This window comes from Pyrus communis, chromosome 3 (genome assembly GCF_041283825.1).
Source record: "Pyrus communis isolate YQ-2024b chromosome 3, ASM4128382v1, whole genome shotgun sequence".
Taxonomy (NCBI): domain Eukaryota; kingdom Viridiplantae; phylum Streptophyta; class Magnoliopsida; order Rosales; family Rosaceae; genus Pyrus; species Pyrus communis.
In genome coordinates, this window is record NC_142567.1 from 12,760,826 (window position 1) to 12,784,803 (window position 23,978).

At 37.0% G+C, this 23,978-nt stretch overlaps 1 protein-coding gene and 1 long non-coding RNA gene across 2 annotated transcripts; both read left to right on the forward strand.

Moving 5' to 3' along the window:
• Nucleotides 1-11,522: 11,522 nt before the first annotated feature.
• On the forward strand, nt 11,523-17,622 carry LOC148697975 (uncharacterized). The gene is made up of 9 exons (XM_088690346.1): nt 11,523-12,072; nt 12,748-12,913; nt 13,289-14,782; nt 15,747-15,894; nt 16,603-16,876; nt 16,983-17,082; nt 17,175-17,299; nt 17,370-17,451; nt 17,535-17,622. Exons 1-9 carry the CDS (start codon nt 11,523-11,525, stop codon nt 17,620-17,622), a joined length of 3,027 nt encoding a protein of 1,008 aa, XP_088546472.1.
• Nucleotides 17,623-17,837: 215 nt separating this feature from the next.
• Nucleotides 17,838-20,531, forward strand: LOC137738925 (uncharacterized). The gene is made up of 4 exons (XR_011069076.2): nt 17,838-17,982; nt 18,735-19,183; nt 19,958-20,110; nt 20,201-20,531. It is a non-coding gene; the product is annotated as an uncharacterized LOC137738925 (long non-coding RNA).
• The last annotated feature ends 3,447 nt before the right edge of the window (nt 20,532-23,978 follow it).

The window sequence follows — 23,978 nt, forward strand, 5'->3', positions numbered from 1 at the left end:
GTTTGACTCATACTTCTTTGTTGGTTATACACTAATAAAACAGTTCTTCTATTAATGTTTTGATATTATTCGTTTGTTTTTAAATTGCAACTTTAGTTGTTTTTATGAAGATTCTGTTCTCATTTTTAACTTTGAAAATTTTAGTTGGTCCCTCAACAATTTTTAATTGGTTACTCCAAAACATATGTTTCTATGGATGTTTATGCTGTGTTAGTTCATTCTTTGCAACCATATCTGAATTCTTAAAAACTATGGTAATTAATGTGGTTTTTCGGGTGGTTTTTTGATAGGAGCATATTTAGGCGACTTACTTAGCTTGTTTTCATGCATTTATGTTATTAATTCATAGTTGTTTTAGTCTTTTAAAGTATTTTCGTGTGTTTTTAGGTTCTAATGGCAAAGGGAGCAATAAAGTGCATTTTGAGGCTATTTGGAGCATTTTTGGGCATGGATTGGATAGCTTAACCATGGAGCAAAGAGGATGGACGAAATTGAAGAATAGAAGAGTTAGGAAAGGCTACAAATTTGGTGGAAGATGTCCTAATACAATGAAGATAAGGAAGAAGCAAGAAACAAGGAACCTTATCCAACCTTATCTTATCCTATCCTAGAAACCTTATCCTATCCTATCTCTAACATTATCCTATTCTATCCTATCCAAATCAGGTGGGGGCTTAAACCTAGCTAATTAGGGGTAATCAATTACACATTTAAACACCTAATTTAGTTCTAGAACACTTATCCATACCAATGCCGCAAGACACCCCTCCTAGTAGGTTTAGGAATTGAAAACCTTTTCCTACTAGAACACCTAATCCTATCCCTACATGTGTGCCGCACCTAGCCTTCTAGAACTCCCTAATTCCTAGCCGAAATTCCTATTCCCAATCTCACTTGATTTCTGCCTTGAATTAACCCTTTTTCAATAGGATTAGGCAATCCTTTTCCTTCACTAAGTGTGCCAAACTAGCCTATATAAACAGCCATTTGCCGCACCATTTAGGGCACCACCCTTCACACAACAATCATTCATTCATAAACACAACCATCCTTTGCCGTGACCTTACAACCACCCATCCATCATTCCCCTACTTCCATACCTCCATCCCAACCTCCATACACCACCATCTACCCTTGCCGCACCACCATACATACCTAAATCCATCCAAAAACCCAGAAAATCATCCACAAACCCACCATAGACCCTTTGCCGTGACTTAGCAAGGAGGAGGAGAAGGAAGACCAAGCCTTGGGCGTTTGTGCATTCAAGTTGGAGTGTTGGACGTTTCTAGGTGTAATCTATCCTTTATTGTTAATGTTTAAATCTATGTTGCTTTGTTTTGTCATGAACATGAGAGGCTAAACTCGTTTTAGCCTAGGGATGCTTTGAAACCATGATTACATTTATAATATGAGTTGATTAAGTCCAGTTGTGATTTCATAAATTGTGAACGCAATTTACTTAACCGTTTGACTGATAACTTATTCTTGTATGTTTATTAGGGAGGCCTACTTAATTTGCATGCTTGAATTTGGGGCTAGAATATTAGGGTGTTTCACATAATCGTCACAAACTAATATTCACAAGTAGTTAAGGTTGTTTTCACAATCATGTTAAGTAAATTCTTGGCATAAGTTTCATGCAATTCATAGTAACAAGTGCTTCGTCAATGCTTATGGTTTTCAAAGAACTTAATGATTCTTGCTTGTATCTCTATTATGCAATTCATGTAGGGAACTTGTGGGGAATGCTTTGAGTTGTCGTATGCAATCATCCAATTCAATAACGTGAGGAAAATCTGAGGGTTAATTAGTGCAATTCACGGTTAATCTGGGGTGTTGAGGTTCATGCTTTATCGAAAAAGCAACTGGAAATCAATTTATGTTAGAACGTATCATGTGTGGAGAAGTATCCCTTGGCTATCCCATCATCCATTAGTTTTTCTTATTTTCGTCCAAAATCTGTTTTAAAGTTTTAAGTCACTTGTTTTCTTTTAAATTCGTCCAAAATCAAAACCCCCTTCTTATTTGTTCCAAATCTGTCCAAAAGAGTCTTTTTGAGTCTTTAGAGTCAAAACCAAGTGTATTTTCGTCCAAATTAAGTCCTAGAGTCTAAATTGAGTCTTTTTGGTTGTTTTTGGTTGTTTTGAGTCTTTAAAGTTTGTTTTGAGTCATATAAGTTAGTAAGAGTCTTGTGAGTCTATTTAAAGTGTTTTAAAACATATTTTTACATCTTTGAGTCAATTTTCATTAGATTAGCAATCCCTCCTAATCCCCGGCCTAGAACGATCCCTACTTATATCTATACTACAATTGTCAAAAAGAGGGTTTAATTTGAGTGCTATCTTTTATCACATCAAATTTTTGGCGCCGTTGCCGGGGATTAGCAATTTTGCTAATCCCCTGTTGTTTCTTTTTGTTTTCTTTTTGTTTTAGCTACTGACCTAGTTTCTTTTCTTGTTTGTAGGTACTAGTTTATGACTCGTAGTTCTCAACCTGTTAGTGCAAACATCTTGGATTTTGACGACGATTTTGAGCGCACTTTGAGGAAGAAGAAGAAGAACCCAGAATCTAGTACGACTCCCGACCTTGAGGAGGAGGAAGAGCCAACGCCAAGGGAGGAAGAAGAACCCACGGCACAAGAGGAAGAAACCATGGCAGTGGACAACCGTACAATCAAGGAGCTTTCTGCTTCGGGAATGGCCAATGCCGCACCCTTGTGCATCCAATACCCAAGGGCGGCTCAAGACAAGACAGACGAATTTGAATTGAAGTCAAGCTTGTTGCACCACATTCCAAAGTTCCATGGACTGTCCATGGAGGATCCCAACAAGCATTTGAAGGAGTTCGAGGTGGTGTGTTCGAGCATGACTCCAGTTAACGTTGATGGTAGCATTTTGAAGATGAAGGCTTTCCCGTTCTCACTTTTGGAGAAGGCCAAGGATTGGTTATACGAGTTAGCACCCGGAACTGTCACCTCTTGGGAGAGCATGAAGAGGGCGTTTCTTGAAAAGTTCTTTCCTACTTCAAGAGTCATTCTCTTGAGAAAGAAGATTAGCGGAATTCAACAAAGTCAAGGGAAGTCTTTTCCAACATACTATGAGCGTTTTAAAACCCTTGTTGCATCATGTCCTCAACATCAAATGAAGGAGGAGCTTTTAATTCAATACTTCTATGAAGGTCTTCTTCCCATTGAAAGACAAATGCTTGATGCTTCGGCGGGAGGAGCGTTGGTGGATAAAACCCCTATAGCAGCCAAGAACCTCATTGCAAACCGAGCTCTCAATGCACAACAATACGAAGGAATTGGGCAAAGGGACCCCCCACGGCAACAATTGAATGAGGTAAGTTCTCAATCCGATCTTCAAGCTTAATTAGCTAATCTTACTTCTCTTGTGTCTCAGATGGCCGAAGGAATGAAGATCCAAAGTCCAATTGTATGTGGCGTATGTTCTATTCAAGGTCATCCTTCGGAAAAGTGTCCTCAATTGATTGAGAATGGTGGGTGGGAGAGTGCAAACGCCATTGGGTTTCCAAGCCAAAATCAACCAAGGAATGATCTATATTCCAATACATACAATCCGGGTTGGAGAGACCATCCAAACTTCAAGTGGAGGGAGCCTCAACAACCTTACCAACAAGGAGGCTTTAGGCTGCAACCCCCAGGGTTTTACACCAACACCCACGGCCAAGACCAAACCCAACCCCAATCCGCCCAAAACCATCAAGGTACGTCTTTAGATAATGCTACGATTATTAAGTTACTTACTAGTTTGTCTCAGGGGCAAGAAAATCAAAACAAAGTATTGCAAAACCAAGAAAAGGTATTGCAAAACCACGAAAAGGCAATGCAAAACCAAGACAAAAGGATGGACCACTTAGAGAAGCAAATAGGGCAGATTGCGGAGTTGGTGGGACAATTCCGAGACCAAGGCAAGCTCCCAAGTTCAACCATTGTCAATCCAAAGGGAGGGTTCGAAACGGCCAACGCAATCACCTTGAGGAGTGGAAAAGAAGTTGGCACTACATCCACACCATCCAAAACAAGTCCTAATGAAGACGAGATGTTGCAACATGAAGAGGAGTCTGCAAACAAGCCCACGGCAAGGACACAATCCCCTTTGTCGCAAGCACCTAAGGACACTACTTCATCCAATGCATCCCATTCGGCCACCAAAGGTAAGTTGGGTTCAAATTTGATTAATTCTAACCCTGTTCCACCCAATGTTCCTTTTCCTCATAGATTTTTGCAAACAAAGAAGGAGGAGGATGAAAAAGACATCCTGGAGACGTTTAGGAAGGTGCATGTCAATATCCCGCTCCTTGATGCAATAAAGCAAATTCCGAAGTACGCTAAGTTTTTAAGAAAGATTTGTACAACAAGGAAACGGATTCGGGAGAAGGAGGTGGTACATGTAAGTGAGAATGTCTCTGCAATGTTGCAAAGAAAGCTGCCACCTAAATGCAAAGATCCAGGTAGTTTCACTATCCCTTGTGTAATTGGTAATACAAGGTTCGAGCATGCTATGCTAGATTTAGGTGCATCAATTAATGTCATGCCATACTCTATTTATGCATCTATGAATCTAGGAGAGCTTAAAAATGATGGTGTTATTATTCAATTAGCAGATCGATCTAATGCATACCCAAGAGGAGTTTTGGAAGATGTTTTGGTGCAGGTAGACCACTTGATTTTTCCTGCAGATTTCTATGTGCTTGACATGGAGGATTCAACCCACTCTCCACCATCGCCACTCTTACTTGGACGACCTTTCATGAAAACAGCCCACACCAAGATTGATGTGGCCAAGGGAGCCTTAACTATGGAGTTTGGTGGTGATACGATTAACTTTAAAGTTTCTGAATCCATTGAGAATCCTAATGATGTTCGTTCTTGTTTTGCCATTGGTACAATTAAAAATATAGGGCAGGAACGTTCAACACCTATCAAGAAGGATGCGTCTAGAACCACCATCGAGGAAGGAATTGGAGGGAAGCACAAGAAGCACGCCATTGCCCTACAAACACCCAATCTGGCCGTACCTAAGGATACAATTGGCGAGATGGTGGCTGCCCTAGGGGCATTGCCACAACATCCTAGTAAGTCTCCAATCCCAATTCCAATTCCCATTTCAACTAATAGGTTGTTACCTTCTTTGGTGCAGGTTCCAAATCGATTTCAAGGTGGTGGGAGCATTTACATGGACTTCCGGAACCAAAATACCACCATTAGGGAGGATCACTATCCCCTCCCATTCATAGAGCCATATTACGAAAGTGTTGAAGGGCAAGTTGTGGAGGACATTCCACTCCATGCCGTGGGCTCCAAGTGAGGATAAGAAGAACGTTCGTCCGGCTGCACGACGTTAAAGCAAGCGCTTCTTGGGAGGCAACCCATGCATTCAACGAGAGAGGAAGTGGGCAATTCACCAATTCAAAGCTACAAAATCAGATTTGCGTTCCTCAATCTCTATCTCTTTATTATTTTTACTTTTGTCATGTTAGTTAGTTTATATTGTTTGTTTGGATGTGAGTCTTTGTGTGAAACATTGAGGACAATGTTTGATTTAAGTGTGGGGGGGGGGGGGGTAAACAAATTTCTTTTGCATGATTTTACATGATTTTCATGGGATTTTATCACCTATCACTTATAATGTTGTTTCACACTGTTTTTAAGTGTTGTTAGAGTGTTTTGGAGTGTTTTTATGTCTTTTGATCAGAAAATCCGAAAAATTTACAAAAAAATTACAAAATAGTTTTGAAAAACCCAAAAAGAGTTGTTTTTAAGTTGTTTTTGTGTGTTTGTTTGTTTGTGTCTTAGGTCACCTTCCAACACAATGATGAGGATTTGGTTTTTAATTGCATGACTATTAAAGAATGTTGTAAACATGGCTGGAAGTGATTTGTGCTTTGGTTTATGCTTGGTTATGGTTACAGCTTATGAATTCACATGTAATCACAAAAGGAAAAAAATCAGTTTTTGTAACATGCTTGAAGGAAGAAACTCAAACTAACGCTACAACCCTGAGAGACTTGAGCCTATAATGTTCTTTGGAGAGTATAATCTGTGATTTCTTGTTTTCTAAAGTCGTTGCATGATCTCATCATTCTTTGCTTGGTTGCTATTTAGAATGCATTTCATTATAGTTCCAAATACTAGAACTCATGCCCATTTCATTCCAAGCATGGTATTGATTGCATAACATACAATAAGATGAAGTTGTTAGTCAAGCCAGAGCCAAAAAGCCTATCCCTTTTCATATGTATTGTAGGATTAACCCTCTTGAGCCTTTTTAAAAGCCTATTTTCGTTGTTAGCCACATTATCCTCACCTAGCCTAGATTAGGACTTTCCATACCTTTGTTCTTAAGGTATCGTTTGGTATGCAGACGGGACGGGACGGAACGGAATGGGACGGGACGGGACGGGACGGAACGGAGCGGGAGCAAAGATGCCCTCGAATGGAAACAAGGAGGAAGAAGAAGGAGACGGAGAGGTTATAATTTTGTGTTCCACGGATGTGGAACGAGTCGTTCCAGGGGGGTGAGGTGGAACAAAAATTCATCCAAAACTCGTTCCGTGGAACAGCTCGTTCCACCCGTTTTAGACGCACCAAACGTGGGACGGAACGCCTTGTCCCACTCTGTTCCGTCCCGTCCCACGTATGAAGCACGACTTGAAGTATAAAGAAAGCTAAAAACTGTGGGAATGATGTTCAATAATGTGTCATGTTCGTTGGAAATCCCTGAGGCAATTGTTGGAAGGCTTAGATTGTGTTTAGTTTGTTTTATTTATTTCGTTTTGCTCGAGGACTAGCAAAAGCTAAGTGTGGGGGAATTTGATAGGAGCATATTTAGGCGACTTACTTAGCTTGTTTTCATGCATTTATGTTATTAATTCATAGTTGTTTTAGTCTTTTAAAGTATTTTCGTGTGTTTTTAGGTTCTAATGGCAAAGGGAGCAATAAAGTGCATTTTGAGGCTATTTGGAGCATTTTTGGGCATGGATTGGATAGCTTAACCATGGAGCAAAGAGGATGGACGAAATTGAAGAATAGAAGAGTTAGGAAAGGCTACAAATCTGGTGGAAGATGTCCTAATACAATGAAGATAAGGAAGAAGCAAGAAACAAGGAACCTTATCCAACCTTATCTTATCCTATCCTAGAAACCTTATCCTATCCTATCTCTAACATTATCCTATTCTATCCTATCCAAATCAGGTGGAGGCTTAAACCTAGCTAATTAGGGGGAATCAATTACACATTTAAACACCTAATTCAGTTCTAGAACACTTATCCATACCAATGCCGCAAGACACCCCTCCTAGTAGGTTTAGGAATTGAAAACCTTTTCCTACTCTTATATCACATATCCTAGGGCCTTTAGGATTAGGAAATCTGCCTTAAACACAGTTTCTAGAACACCTAATCCTATCCCTACATGTGTGCCGCACCTAGCCTTTTAGAACTCCCTAATTCCTAGCCGAAATTCCTATTCCCAATCCCACTTGATTTCCGCCTTGAATTAACCCTTTTTCAATAGGATTAGGCAATCCTTTTCCTTCACTAAGTGTGCCAAACTAGCCTATATAAACAGCCCTTTGCCGCACCATTTAGGGCACCACCCTTCACACAACAATCATTCATTCATAAACACAACCATCCTTTGTCATGACCTTACAACCACCCATCCATCATTCCCCTACTTCCATACCTCCATCCCAACCTCCATACACCACCATCTACCCTTGCCGCACCACCATACATACCTAAATCCATCCAAAAACCCAGAAAATCATCCACAAACCCACCATAGACCCTTTGCCGTGACTTAGCAAGGAGGAGGAGAAGGAAGACCAAGCCTTGGGCGTTTGTGCATTCAAGTTGGAGTGTTGGACGTTTCTAGGTGTAATCTATCCTTTATTGTTAATGTTTAAATCTATGTTGCTTTGTTTTGTCATGAACATGAGAGGCTAAACTCGTTTTAGCCTAGGGATGCTTTGAAACCATGATTACATTTATAATATGAGTTGATTAAGTCCAGTTGTGATTTCATAAATTGTGAACGCAATTTACTTAACCGTTTGACGGATAACTTATTCTTGTATGTTTATTAGGGAGGCCTACTTAATTTGCATGCTTGAATTTGGGGCTAGAATATTAGGGTGTTTCACATAATCGTCACAAACTAATATTCACAAGTAGTTAAGGTTGTTTTCACAATCATGTTAAGTAAATTCTTGGCATAAGTTTCATGCAATTCATAGTAACGAGTGCTTCGTCAATGCTTATGGTTTTCAAAGAACTTAATGATTCTTGCTTGTATCTCTATTATGCAATTCATGTAGGGAACTTGTGGGGAATGCTTTGAGTTGTCGTATGCAATCATCCTATTCAATAACGTGAGGAAAATCTGAGGGTTAATTAGTGCAATTCACGGTTAATCTGGGGTGTTGAGGTTCATGGTTTATCGGAAAAGCAACTGGAAATCAATTTATGTTAGAACGTATCATGTGTGGAGAAGTATCCCTTGGCTATCCCATCATCCATTAGTTTTTCTTATTTTCGTCCAAAATCTGTTTTAAAGTTTTAAGTCACTTGTTTTCTTTTAAATTCGTCCAAAATCAAAACCCCCTTCTTATTTGTTCCAAATCTGTCCAAAAGAGTCTTTTTGAGTCTTTAGAGTCAAAACCAAGTGTATTTTCGTCCAAATTAAGTCCTAGAGTCTAAATTGAGTCTTTTTGGTTGTTTTTGGTTGTTTTGAGTCTTTAAAGTTTGTTTTGAGTCATATAAGTTAGTAAGAGTCTTGTGAGTCTATTTAAAGTGTTTTAAAACATATTTTTACATCTTTGAGTCAATTTTCATTAGATTAGCAATCCCTCCTAATCCCCGGCCTAGAACGATCCCTACTTATATCTATACTACAATTGTCAAAAAGAAGGTTTAATTTGAGTGCTATCTTTTATCACATCATTTTTCAAATGGGGAAAAAGGGGTTGGGCGACGAATTTATATTATTATTCTCGGTTGGTATGTAACTATTTGAATATGGAAGGCATCGTATTATGCAAACAATGCAACAATTGTAAATAGAAAGGGTCCCTGCGGTGTGCAGAGGGTGGGTTTAGAGATGGTGAGGTTTGCCTAGGTGGCAAAATTAATGCTCATGGTTTCGTAGTTGTGTTGATAACTGTGAAAACAGCCGACATTGGTCACCTCACTGTTCCTCTACAATGATTTTAGTGTTTGGATCTTTAATGACTTCTCAACTTAATGGTTTTTAACTACTTCAGAGTGATTCATAAAGTTGGATACGATTTTATTAGAGGGTGTCAATTAAAAGTATGGATTAGGGGTTTACATTTTTATGGTCTTCAGCTATGGATACAAAGTTGTTCATCACGTTAGACAGGAATTTCAAGTTGAATTATGACCATGATAAAATGTTTCTAATGTTTACTTACCTTGGAGTGACTTCAATCCATTTTTCCACCATCACAGATTTTTCATGATTCTTTTCAATTTTTATTTCTTATAAATAAAATTGTTCCAGTCAACTTATCGACGTGTTGACATGTTTAAGTGGTGGTGCTTAAACTCAAAACATCCTGGAGTATTGTTGACATGTTTAAGTGGTGGTGCTTAAACTCCAAACATCTTGGAGTATTTCTATCATTAATCATTTGTATCAAGCTCACCGTTTAATAAGAGTCCAACCTACGAACTTTGTGAAACGGAACAATGGAATTGCATCATAGATTTCTATGTTTCCCTAAACATATTTAATGAAAAAGTTTTCCAACGTTTACAGGATCTAACATATACTGAATGCAAGCTTTAATCTTCGAACTCTCAAATGATACATATCCCTTAGCATCCCTCACAAATGTTTCTATATATGTTGTTGATTAACTACGTGAGGTGCAACTCCGTCTTCGACTGTTAAAATATATTTATTGTTGGAAATTAAGGGCTTAGACTCTTAAATATACACTTTTCATCTTGCACTATCTATTGGTCTAAAGTGAGTCAGACCTAAATAATTTGTTTGTTTCTGTCAAATTTATAAATGCATGTCTTATATTAATGTCGTTGAGCCGTGCATTAGTTTTTATAGTTCGATGTTTGTTCTGTCTTTGGCTTCTCTCTGATTGTATATGTGTTTATATTTTGTCTTCCTATTTCTCTAGGTTTTGTTTTATCGTTGGAGTCCTGCATTGTTCTTTGGTGGCATTCATTCACAGCTACGCTTTCGTCTCTACAACGGTTAGATTTTTGTCCCCTTAAAGAACCTTTAACTTTTTATTTTTTATTTTTACTCTTTTCTCGGTTTACATGTTCAATCGTCAATGCATGCTTTTTTGGATCATAGTAACGTTGATATTCGATATTTATGTTGTTTTCCTTTATCACCATTTTTTTGCAATCATCGTTCACTTTAATCATTAATTTTCCACTCTGCACTGACAAACCACACTATTTAAGGAAACAATTACAAATCAACTGTCTCTATTCTTCATTCTAATCTAAAAAGATTAGGATTATGTTTTTACTATTATGTTAACAAAGTGTTTGTGATTCTGAAGACCTCTTGCTTGAATGGGTTTTGGTTCACTGCTCATTTCATATGGTTAACATAGTTGTTTCATCGTCACATTCCTTCTGTTAGAAAGTAAACCATTGCTGTGTGGTCTTTTCCGTTTATGTAGATTTATGTCTAGAAGAATAGGGCTATCTAGGAATGCCGCTAGAACTGAGTGTGCTGATTCGCCTACATCTATTGCGAATGTTAATCTCGATGATATGGTATTACAAGATGTTCCCATCAGTTATGACGACGAATACAACAATACTTCAACCTCTTTACCATTTTTAAACAAAGGAAACAACCCTCCCCAAACATTTACATCAAGTTTTGAACAACATACTCATGTTCGAGGTCTTCTTACCTCACATTCAGCAGCTGGAACAAGTTCTCATCAAATTTCTGTACCCCTTTTTCTTGCTGACCATGCCACTATGCGCCGGTTGTTGGCCAAAGATGCTCCAACTATTCATTCTGTTAAAAACCCGCTCATCACTGGGCAGACCACCTATCAAAAAAAAAGAAAGAGTATGCACTCTTTCAATATAACTTTGTTTACATTTTGCTGCTGATTTCAAAATTTGGCTTATCTTCGTTAATTAACTTGTATCAATTGGTTTGATGTATGCTTCTATTATTCTTTGTTTTTATAGGGATTGATCCAGAATATGTTGATTTTGGATTAAGAAATTGCCAATGTCAATATTGCAGTGCTCTATTTTGGTCTGCAGAGCAGACAAAGAACCATCCTGAGTGTACTTCTTCTATTTCTACCTCGTAGTTTACTGCGTGTTGCATGAGTCAAAAAGTTCAATTCTCACGTGCTAAACCCACACCCATTTTTTTGGATGAATTGTTAAACCCCACAAATTCTCAAAGCTTTTTACAGTTTAAAAGAAATATTAGATCGTATAATTCAATGATGGCATTAACTTCAATGGGGGCCAAAGTTGATCCATCGATCAACAAAGGTCGAGGTCCATATGTTTTTAAAATTAATGGTCAAGTGCATCATTTGATGGGTTCTTTGTTGCCTCCAGAAGGCGACAATCCTAAATTTGCACAGCTCTACATTTATGACACTCAAAATGAAGTCAGTAATCGTATCGGTTGTTTGAACAGATCAGAAGCATCTGAAAAACTCGATCAACAAGTTGTTAGTGGCCTCATTAAAATGCTAGACGAGTGTAATGACGTTGTTCAACTTTTTAGGCAAGCCAGGGATAGAATTGATGAAAGGTCCACAAGTAATTTACGTCTACGTTTGTACGGTGCACAGAGTAACCATGATGTACAATACAATTTGCCAGCATGTGACAAGATAGGTGGCTTAATAGTTGGGGACATTGGCCAATTTCACACCGAAAGAGATATTGTTGTGGAGCATAGGACAGATGGCCTCCAAAGAATCGCAAAGTTACATCCTAAATACATGGCTCTACAATATCCTCGTCTTTTCCCATACGGTCAAGATGGGTACCGGAAAGGTCTTCCTTGGAATCCAAATTTTAGGGGCAAAAAACCAAAGACTAGGGGGTATCAATGAGAGCATTTTTGGGTTATCAAATTCAAGATAGACAAGGACATAGTGACACCCTGTTGAAAGGCGGCAGATTGTTTCAACAATACTTAGTTGATGCATATGCGACACTTGAATAAGATAGGTTAGATTTCATTAGGGCAAATCAAGATTCTTTTAGAACAGAAGGTCTTAAAGGAATTCATAAACCGCTCAAGGCAGGAAATGCAACCAGTTCTTCTGTTGGCAAAAGGGTCATTCTCCCAACTTCATTTACTGGCAGTATTAGATATATGATAAATAATTATCAAGATGCCATGGCTATATGTCGCCACCTTGGAAATCCTGATTTATTTATCACTTTCACATGCAATGCTAAATGGCCTGAAATTATTGAAGATCTGCGTGATAAACCTGGTTGTAAAGCTAAAGACAGGCCAGATTTAATTTCCAGAATTTTTAAAGCAAAACTTGACCATTTGATTAAATACCTCAAATAAGGAAAACCTTTTGGCGATGTCGAATCTGGTTAGTTCTTTATTGTTGACCAATTTTTTCCTTTTATTTGTTTCTATTTTATCACTGCAAGTCCTAAGAGTCTATGGTTTTGATACTCCTGCATATTTATTATTTTTTTAAATAGTGATTTACACGGTGGAGTTCCAAAAAAGAGGTCTTCCTCATTGTCATATCTTGCTATGGGTCAATCAACATTATAAATGTCATTCTCCTTACGATGTTGATTCTATCATTTCGGATGAGCTTCCTGATGAAGAATGTGACAAAGCTGGGTATGATGCAGTTTCGCAGTACATGATCCACGGCCCATGTGGTGTTGCGAATCAATTTTCACCTTGCATGAAAGAAAACAAATGTTCAAAAAAATTTCCTAAATCTTTCACAAGTGAAACCACTTTTTCCACAGAGGGTTTCGTTGCATATAAGCGTCGAGATATACAAAATCTGTTTGTTCTAAAAAACGGAATCAAGCTGGATAATACATTTGTTGTCCCTTACAACCGTGAGCTATTGTTGAAGTATCAAGCACATATAAACGTTGAATCATGTTGTCAATCAACACTCATTAAGTATCTTTTTAAGTACATAACTAAAGGTGTTGATCGAACTAGAGCTGTTTTTTAGGATGACGAGTTTGATGAGGTTGTGGCTTACTGAAATTGTAGATACTTATGCCCATACGAAGCAGTGTGGAGATTGTTACAATTTCACATTCATTTTAGAGAACCATCGGTTGAGAGGTTGTCTGTACACCTTCCATCTGACCAAAATGTTCTTTTTAGAGAGACTGATGATCTAAACCATGTTGTTAACCACCCTAATCTTGAAAGCACTATGTTAACACAGTGGTTTCAAACCAATGTCCAAGACCCTGATGCACGTATGTTAGCTTACGTTGAGTTTCCTACCAAGTATGTTTGGAAAAATGATGAAAAACAGTGGACCCGTAGAAAAAAAGGTAGATCTCTAGGAAGGGTTGCGTATATTCACCCTGCTGTGGGTGAATTATACTATTTGAGGTTGCTACTAAATTACCAAAAAGGCAGCTTTAGCTTTAATGATTTAAGGACCGTCAAAGGCATTCTTGAACCCACATTCCAAGCTGCATGCACCTCGCTTGGATTATTAGGGGATGATAAGGAATGGAATAGTGCTATGTTAGAAGCGGTTGTCACTGCGTCATCCTTTCAATTAAGGCAATTGTTTGTCACATTTGTTCTCTTTTGTAATGTTGCTAATCCATCAACTCTATTTGAAACACATTGGAAGACGATGTGTGATGACATTTTGAAAAACATGATCAATGCTTTTGGCCTACAAGATGTCTCTAAGTACCAAGATCAACTTAGGAATTCACTTTTATACGAGTTAGAAAAATTGTTTGCTGCTTCGAATAGTTCTTTGTCGAAGCATCACCTACCACAACCAAACAAGTTGATGATGGATAGAATTTCAAATAGGAGTTTGAGGGAAGAGTTAGATTACAATGTTGACTCACTAAAACATGAGCACTCAAACTTATTCAGGTTGTTAAATAAAGAGCAAAAATATGTTTATGACAGTGTCATACAAACAATTCACAACAACAGATCTGGCCTGTTTTTTGTACATGGTCATGGTGGAACAGACAAAACTTTTTTGTGGACCACCATCATGGCTAAAATTAGATCCCAAAATCAAATTGTTTTAGCAGTGGCTTCATCTGGAATTGCCTCCCTCTTACTTCCTGGTGGAAGAACGGCTCACTCTAGATTTAAAATTCCTATCAACATCACAGATTGCTTGGTTTGTGAAATTAAAAAAGGGACTCATCTTGCAAAACTAATCACTGAAGCTGCTCTCATTATTTGGGATGAAGCCCCTATGAATCATAAACGATGTTTTGAAACCCTAGATAGGTCCCTTCGTGATGTTCTTAAAGGGTCAAAATCAGGTTTTGACCATTTGCCGTTTGGAGGTAAGCCGATTCTTTTTGGAGGTGACTTCAGACAAATTCTTCCTGTTGTTCCAAAAGGAAGTGTTGCTGACATTGTCGAAGCTTCATTGACGAGTTCATACCTTTGGCCATATTTAACAAAATTTTGTTTGAAGCAAAACATAAGGCTTTCGAAACCAAGTTTGGACGAAAGAGAAAAACAAGAACTCGCTCATTTTGCAAAGTAGATATTAGACATTGGAAACAATACTGCTACCAACTCTTTACCTTCAACTAATGATGAAAGCTCTTGGGTTCAAATTCCAGAACAATTCCTTATCCGTTTTGATGAAGATCCTATCAAAGCTATGGTTTCGGCTGTGTATACGAATTTCAAAACTAATTTCCGAGATGTGCCATATTTGAAAGAAAGAGCTATTGTCACAGCACGAAATGATACAACAACTGAAATAAACGCTTTTATGTTGGGTATGGTGCCCGGCGAAAATCGTACCTATCTCAGTTTTGATTCGGTGTCTTCTTCAACATAAAATTTAGAAAATTTAGATGTGCTTTATCCAAATGAATTTCTAAACCAACTTGATTTACCTAGTTTATCGCACCACAAGTTAGATTTGAAAGTTAGCACCCCAGTGATGTTGCTTAGAAATTTAAACCAAAGCAGTGGATTGTGTAATGGAACACGATTGGTTGTGATGCAATTGAACGACAGAATTATACAAGCAACAATCATAATGGGAAGCAACATTTGTGAAAAAGTTTATATCCCCAGGATAATTACTGAATCATCTCAGCATAAATATCCCTTTACTCTACGAAGGCGACAATTCCCTCTTAAAATTTGTTATGCGATGACAATCAACAAAAGCCAAGGACAATCCTTAAAAATTGTTGGCCTATATCTATCGCAAACTGTTTTTTCACATGGACAACTATATGTTGCGCTATCCAGAGTCACCTAAAAAAAGGGTCTCAAAATCGTTATTGCTCACAATAGCGACATGCCCTACGGTTATACAAAAAACATAGTTTATAAAGATGTTTTAAAACATTTACAAGAAGGTATAACTTTGTATTATTATTTTGTCCGTTTGTTTATTTTTGTAAACATGACTTCACTGCTTATTTGTTAAATCACGTTATTCAATTTTGAATTTAATTTGTTCCTAAATTGTTTATATATCTAGATTAATGGAGGAGCAAGCAATTTGTTTTCTGACACCATACCAGCCAGCAAACAAACTCCACATCAGGGTATGCAGAATATGGGTCACGAAAAGCATCGGAGATAATCCTCAACCTATAAGTCTTGATTGCGTCTTCGTTGATAAGGATGTAAGATTTTTACACCTTTTTACTTATCGTTGAATGCTAGCATTTTTACGTATCCAAATGTGCATGCCATGTTCTCAGTACAACAAACTTTGTAATCAAACATAGACTAAATTCCACAAAGAAACTGATTTATACACTTTGCTACCCAATTATGCATCGCTTACATAATTACCATTTGTCTGATTAATTGTTTTACTAGATATAATCTTGGGCTTAACATTAAATTTATACTGGGTTAACAAGTTCATGCAGATAAACAACAAATGAAAAAACTATTTTCTCCATATGATGGAATGGCTTTCAATAAATTTTGTTCAAAAACCTATGATATTTGCCTATTATCTTCCACACTTTTCCTATCTTTGGATTTCACTACAAATATTATATTTTGTTCTGTTTGAGGAAGCTTTTATGACTCTAGAAACAAAACTAAGTATGAACTATCAATTCTTCTTTTCCTTAATTTTTCTTCATTGTTCTTTAACCTATACAAATCAAACTAAATGTGATTTTGCAAGGTTGCTTCAACTACTACCGATTTGATTCTTTGAATAATCTCCACTGTTATCTTGCATATGATCTTAAATGCTATCTAAGTAGCCACAACTAGACTATATTGCATGTTTACGTGATTCTTAAACTATATGCATTAAATGTTATCCCACTCATTTAGTATTATGTCTAATCTTAAAATTCTCCTTCTAAAAGAGAGATGCGGTTCACGGAACCATCAACGGTCGAGACATCCAATATTTTTTGGACCATCTAAGTGTCGGCAATGCATATGAAATCAACAAATTTCGTGTCATTCACAACAAGAGATCGAGCAAGGTTGTCCCTCATGCAGCTATCATTGAATTGAATAGGAAAACCACAATCGTTCCTATTCACAAAACAAGTCAAGAACTCCCAATGCACTGGTTCAATTTAATTGAGCTTAATCAACTTCATCAGAGAATCAACAACGATGTTGAGCTTACAGGTAACACATTTAGTTTCAATTTCCGCTCAAACATCTAAGTTGATCATTTATATGTTTTTGTTGCCTTCAATGTCCACTCATTCCTCCCATTAAATAGTATATGTAGATGTGTTTGGTTGCCTAATGGCTGTGCAGCCAACTGAAGAAATCACTATCCAGAACACAAGAGTTGCAAAGAAGAGAAATCTAAACCTGCAAAACATTAGGTAATTTCTATTTACGTTAAACTCTAAATATTATTTATATGCCACCCTATTTATGACATATACCAAACCATCATCTTTTGTATTACTTACAGAGACGAAACAGTGAGAATAATCTTATGGGGAGAGACTGCAACAGGTTTTGAGACCAGTGGAATACAAGCACTTTTGCCACCCGTATTTTGTGCTTTCACAAGCCTGAAAGTAAAACAATACCAAGGTTATACCCTGCCATACTTTATCTAACTACTTAAAGTTTCAGTTTGTTAATTGTTATCTCATATTTACAGGAAAACCTGTTCTCGGAAGCACAGGATCAACCGTTTGTGTTTTCAATCCAGAGATTCCACAACTCTCTGAATACAAACACAAGTAAATCAACAACCCTTCTTTAATAACTTTTTCGTTTATATTTCTTCGATTAATCTTTCTCACCCTAAACATGCACAAAACAGGTTTAAGCATAGCAGATCACCTCTTCAAATCCTGCCCACCTCAGCTGAGATGTATACGGGCCGTGCAGTCAGTGCTACAACTGAGTAAAAAACAATTGACGAATTGCTCTTACTTGATCCTGCCTTGCACAAGGTTAGTTTGTCATCACCAAACTATTCACCGAAATCACCTCTTTTTACTAATAGATTTTCATGATGCATCAAACTTGACCATCTCTTGCTTTGCTTCTCTATCTGTTTATACTCCATGTTTGCAAAGTTAATTTCAAAACCTCATGTTTCCATAACATAATGCAAGTTTTGTATGCCAAGCAACTATTGTTGAATTCGATTTGACTAAGGGCTGGTGGTACAAATCATGCCCGTCTTGCCATAACGTTGTCAAGAAAAACTCTGAATCGTTTGAGTGTAATGAACATGGGTTCATAAACAGATTACCCGAACCATGGTAATATACTTTTACACCTATTTTACATATGATGCTTATATTACGTTGCTGAATCCTTTTTTATTATCTTGCGATTATGACAAATAAGTCGTCTCCCCAAGGATTACATAATACATAAATGATCCTTCATCCATACAAAGGATGCCCCTATGGTGTGCATCCCAGGCCTTGCTATAAAAAATTCATTCAACAATCATTTCGAAAATTCTTCTTTGGTTATCACTTTCTGCTTAACAGCTGTGATTCTAAATAGGACCATTGTCAAATATCCTTTTAAATTTGTTCCAATTAAGAATTGTAGCCTACAACAATCTATTTTCTATGTCATTCGATTGCTCTCATCCTTATTTTATGTGTTTTAGTCGTGCTTATTCATATTTACACATGTTCATTAGTTTGGAATTAAACTTCCAGTGCACAACTTTTGAACATCATATTAATTGTTAAACTATGCCTTACAGAATTTGGGAACCATCATTTCCATTTGTGCTTCTACTTTATAGAGCCAGCAGCTAGAATCAGGTTATAATGTTGTTCCATGATTCGTTAACTCAAAACTTTCAAACATAAACTTCTCATTCCGCACAATATGTTGATGTGAGGTAAATTAATTCTAAATAATTTGTCTTTCTATCCATTTTATACATGCATACCCTGGATTACAGTGGTTCTATTGCATTTGGTACATTACCCACAAGATTGCTATTAGCAGTATTGTTTTCCTAACAACCAAATATCCTCATCTTACCTAGGTTCAAAATAGATCTTATTGTGGAAGATAGCACAGACCAGCACAACTTCCTCATGATAGGAAGACATGCCGAAAAAATACTTCGTGTTTCTTGCCACACTCTGGTGATAGAGGATGGACATGAGGATCCTTTCATACTTCCACCAGCTCTAAAAAATTTGGTCGGCGTGACAAAACAATTTCAGCTCTCTTTCGGAAATCAAAACACTGACTTTGGAAAGACAGACTTCATAGTTCATGGACTACTCCAAGATCAACCGCTTTCGAGCCCAACAATTGCCTTAGTCACACCAAAAACACCTACTCCCACCGTAGGAATACATATTATGACTCAAGCGACCCCAGCCCATTGATGCCTTCTCACCGACCAGATCAACAACCCCAGTTAGTTGCACCCACAAAGACTTCAAAAAGAGCGTTGTTTCCTAATGAAGCGGACAAATCTGACAGGTAAAGTTTTCTCTTGCTTTAAAATCTCATGTGTAAATCTTCCAAACCATGCTTCTCTTAGGTATACTACAATTTTAACTTATAGTGTTTACAATTTAATACCCCATTGACCATGGGATTCCATTTAACTCTTTCTTTTTATTGGTTTGTTATGTTTTAACTTTGATTAGCCAAAACAATGTTCAACGATATTTCAGTCTTCTTTTGATGAAGTTCTCAATTCAAGAGCATATATATATATATATATATATATATATATATATATTTCAATTTATACTATTTAAATTGTGTTGAGCTTGCGTCTGACTTAGTGCTGGTGTTTGTGAGTTTCTAAATTTCTTCCAATAGCTTACTTTTAGTTGCTTTTGATTATATATTTCTCTTCAGAACAATTCTTCCACTTGCATTCTTACTAGCTATACTATTGCAAACCAAGCCAACATATTTGAGCTCTGTTTTTTCTTACTATAGGTTTCATAATGAACATCTACTTCTTCTTTGCTTTTTCAACACTTGATTCGATTGCACATGATTTTTTGTTGTTTTTGTACCTGTATCAATAATTTTAACACTGGAAGGCCATGCTGCATTCACTGTATCAATAATTCTAACACAGCAGAAATGAGGCTGATTTCCATGTTTCTTTACTTCTTGCCGCAAGGGAGAAATGGGATTTACACGAGGTTGGGTTTCCAAAGTTGTCTGCTTGCACTGGTCTCATTCTCCCTTCCCTAGATGTTCTCTAACCTTATAAATTTGTACCTTCATTGACAGCAAAAAACCTCGCGGCGACCAAACAGACACAACCAATTCTGCTAGAATTGCTAAAGAATTCCACAATCTGGTTGTCCCCAAAATTGAACTAGCAGACAAAGTGCCGATAGCCACACTCAGAACAAAATCTCAAACCAAAAAAACCAAAGATAGGTAAATTACAATTTGTTTTTCCAGCAGACACCTACATAACAAACATCATGGTAGCATTTATTAAACTATGATTTATATTCTTTGTTATAGTGCGGAAGATGTCCACTCTCAGAAAAAGTTAACACCATAATCTCCGTGATCGACTGCAGCAGGGCTTTCTACATCTTTTTGCCTTTCAACATTTTAGTTTAAGGACTTGGCTGCTTCAACAACAACGAAACACTCTTTTTGTTTTTTGGTAACTACTGAAACAGATAACCAACCTACAAGACATATTTTGCCATCTTAAATGTAATGGAAAAATATGTGTGGACAACATGTTACTCCTATTTCTTAAGGAAACAAACGTCTTGCATAGTTTTTACTTTGCGCGTTTGTGCTTCAAAACTATGATGCTAGAATAAGAACAAAACAGTTTTTATATGTTTTGTCAACTGCTCAAACATGTGCCTAACCTACATGACATCTATTTTGCCACCTTTACTACAGGGCCGACATTTGTGTAAACTACATGTTACTTCTGTTTATTAAGGAACCAAAACGTTCAGTTTCGTTCTGTTAATTGATCAATGTCTTTTCACATCAGTTAAGTTGAATGTATATAAAAACAAAACTACATATCTTATCAACCCCATTCACTCATCTATCCCTCTCTTCATTCTTCATTGTGTTAAATTTATTCAGATAAAATATATCTTCATCATACAGCTTAACATCATGTATTGAAGTCCCGCGACATCGCGCGGGCACATTTTCTAGTACGACTTCTAAAATGTAAACATCTTTGGCACCAAGCAAACAAAAACAAAATCACAATTCAAATGTACATATACATTCATAATACGAATATACATCCACAAATACAAATATATCCACTATGCAATAATAATGTTAGTATGAATACAATAATTTGAGTCCAAAAGGGACTTATCAAGATATTAAAAACAGGCCTAGGAAAAAGGAAAAGAAAAAAGTTGGATGTAACTTAACACATTAAAATCATTATGTCCAAGAAAAATATATCGAAACCCGAATGTCAAATATGGAGATTTAGGAGAGAAAATGACCTCTTTTTTTTTAAATATGTGCCTTATCTCAATAGGTGAACCATGCAAGTGAAAGACCTAATTGAGAAATGTTCCTATGCAATTGCACCAGGAGAAACCAGTTTGATTTTCACTATTCATTTAGCGACACCTTTATACAACTATTAGATTTAGTTAATTATTTATATTCACGATTCAGTTCGGTTTTAAGCTGTTCTACCAACATGAGAATCGGAACCGGAATGAATGGTTCGTTTTGGTTCTTGAACCTACATTGACTTTTTTTTGTCAACATGGTTCTTAACGGTTTATTTTGTCACGGTTCAATTCGGTTTCGTAGTTCCACAGTTTTTATGCCCATCCCTAGTTAAAAGTATGCTACCACCTCATTTGGTACCGGAGCTACATTGAGAGGGAGTTAATTTGCTATAAATGTGTAGTTGGATACCTCCTATGTAAAAAAAAAAAAAAAAAAAAATTCTATTGATAAATCCTAAGAGCAAGTCCACCTCACTAAGGCAATTACTGCATATAGACAATTGGGCAAAAGCAATTACTTAATTCTACACGAGTACATCTCCACCTTGTAAATGAATTGCCCAGGCAATTGGTAATAAAAATTTATTAATATTATTTTTTAAAAGAAGATAATTTAATGTTTGATTTCAGATAGGATTTTTAACCAATTTCATCACGCCACATGTCATTATGCAAAATTACAATTTTTGTGGATAGATTTCGATTAGATTTTTGACCAATCTCATCGCGCCACGTGTCACTATTTGTTCAACCAATCACGGCGCCACGTGGCATTATCTATAACTTCATCCTTTATTTTTTTCTCCATATAAACCTACATCCAACCTAGAATCACACATCAAATTCAAAATGTCTCAGAATCCTTCTTCACAATGTATAAATCTTGAGTTCTTACAATGCTTTCTTCAAGAAGATTGTTAGAAATCGAAGAGCAAGTGAATGAATAGTTCGATCTCTAGGAGCGAGAAAATGAGTTGTTCGAAATGGAAGAGCGAGAGGACCAAGAACATCGAATGAGATATGATGAAGCAAGAAGAGAAAAAGCCGCACATACCCGTCATGCCGTGCAAGTTGTAGTGGTAATCTCTAGACCCAGTCGTTCCCCGAACCTCAATATAAGGAAGGAATAACGAGGTAATGATCTCTCAAAAATTTACTTTGTCCCAAATAGTGTCTACCTTGGTGCGTATTTAGACGTTGTTTTAGAATGCAACCACATTTGTTCAACAAAATCATGATTGCTATTTGCAACCAGAATTCATACTCTGTGCAAAAGAGTGATGCTTTTAATGTATGGGTTTCTTTTCTAAGCAAAAAATTATTGCTACCTTGCGAACGCTTGCATATAGGGCATCGGCAAACCAAGTGAATGAGATAGCGAGGATGGGGAAGTCAACTGTTTTAGAGTCCCTGATAAGGTTTTGCTCTGCAATCGAAGCTATCTACACTAATGAGTACTTTCGGTGACCCACGACAATGGACTTGCAAAGGCTTCTAAAAAACGGTGAGATGCGAGGTTTCCTAGCATGAATGAAGCATCGACTGTATTTAATGGCAGTGAAAACACTACCCAAGTCCGTGGCAAGGAGATTATGGAAACAGAAAATGAACCAAAAGTATCATTTTGGAGGTGGTTGCATAATTTGATACATGAATTTGACATGCTTTTTTCAATGTTCTAGGAGCTCAAAATAACCTCAATGTCCTTACCCAATCCTTAGTATTCAATGATGTGCTACAAGGAAAATCTCCTTAAGTCACATATGCAATAAATTGAACCATGTACTCAAGAATATACTACCTAACAGACAACTTTTACCCAATATGGACATCATTTATCAAAATAGTGTCACGTTCACAAAGTGAAAGGACAAACACTGCACAACATGTCAAGAGGGGTGTAAGAAGGATGTGGAGCGTTGTTTTGGATCCTTCAAGCTCGTTGGTGAATTGTTAGGTGGGTTGCAAGATTAATTGATAAAGAGACACTTTGATCCATCATGATGATGTGCATCAATCCACAATATGATTGTGGAAGACGAAATGATTATAATGTTGTTGATGAATTTGAACTAGACATGATGAACAATTCCATAACACGGGTTTGTTGGGCTCATGAAACCACCGAAGACCCCGTGCACCATGAGTAGGGATGGGCAAAATACCCATGGATTTGGATAACCACGGTTACCCGCCCATTTAAAGTTCACGGTTACAGTTATGGGTAACCATTTAAACAAACAAATGGTTATGGGTATAACCGTTTATCTGTGAAATTTAAATGGGCGGTTATGGGTATTACTCGCAGTTATAATGGGTATCCATCAGTTATGTGTATTACTCGCAGTTATAATGGGTATCCATCGGTTATGTGTATTATACGCGGTTATAACGGGTATCCATTTACCCATTTAACTTAGAGTGTTGATAGACCCACCCCATTGTCTTATTTCCCCACCCACGTTATAATCTCACCCACTATAAAAGTTTAAAATTTTGAAATCCTATTTTTCCACCCACCATAATTCCTAAAATAACCTTCACCACAGTTCCATTGTTCTGTTTTCACAACCAAGAGGACAAAATAGATGATTGGATGGAACTTAACCTAACAAAACAATTTTTTTGTAAAAAATTTCCATATCCAAATTCCAAAAATTTCTGAAAAATTCCGAATGCATTACAATAAGATGCCTTGAAAATTGGATGGGACCTAATCTAATAAAACAAACCCAAAATTTGCAATCACCATGATCGTACTCCAATATTAGATGATATAATTT

Coding starts and splice junctions, on each gene's coding strand:
- LOC148697975 (XM_088690346.1), top strand. CDS start 11,523: ATGGGGGCCAAAGTTGATCCATCGATCAACAAAGGTCGAGGTCCATAT. Junction 14,783..15,746: donor GAACTCGCTCATTTTGCAAA/GTAGATATTAGA, acceptor TTATATATCTAG/ATTAATGGAGGAGCAAGCAA. Junction 17,300..17,369: donor GAAAGTAAAACAATACCAAG/GTTATACCCTGC, acceptor TCATATTTACAG/GAAAACCTGTTCTCGGAAGC.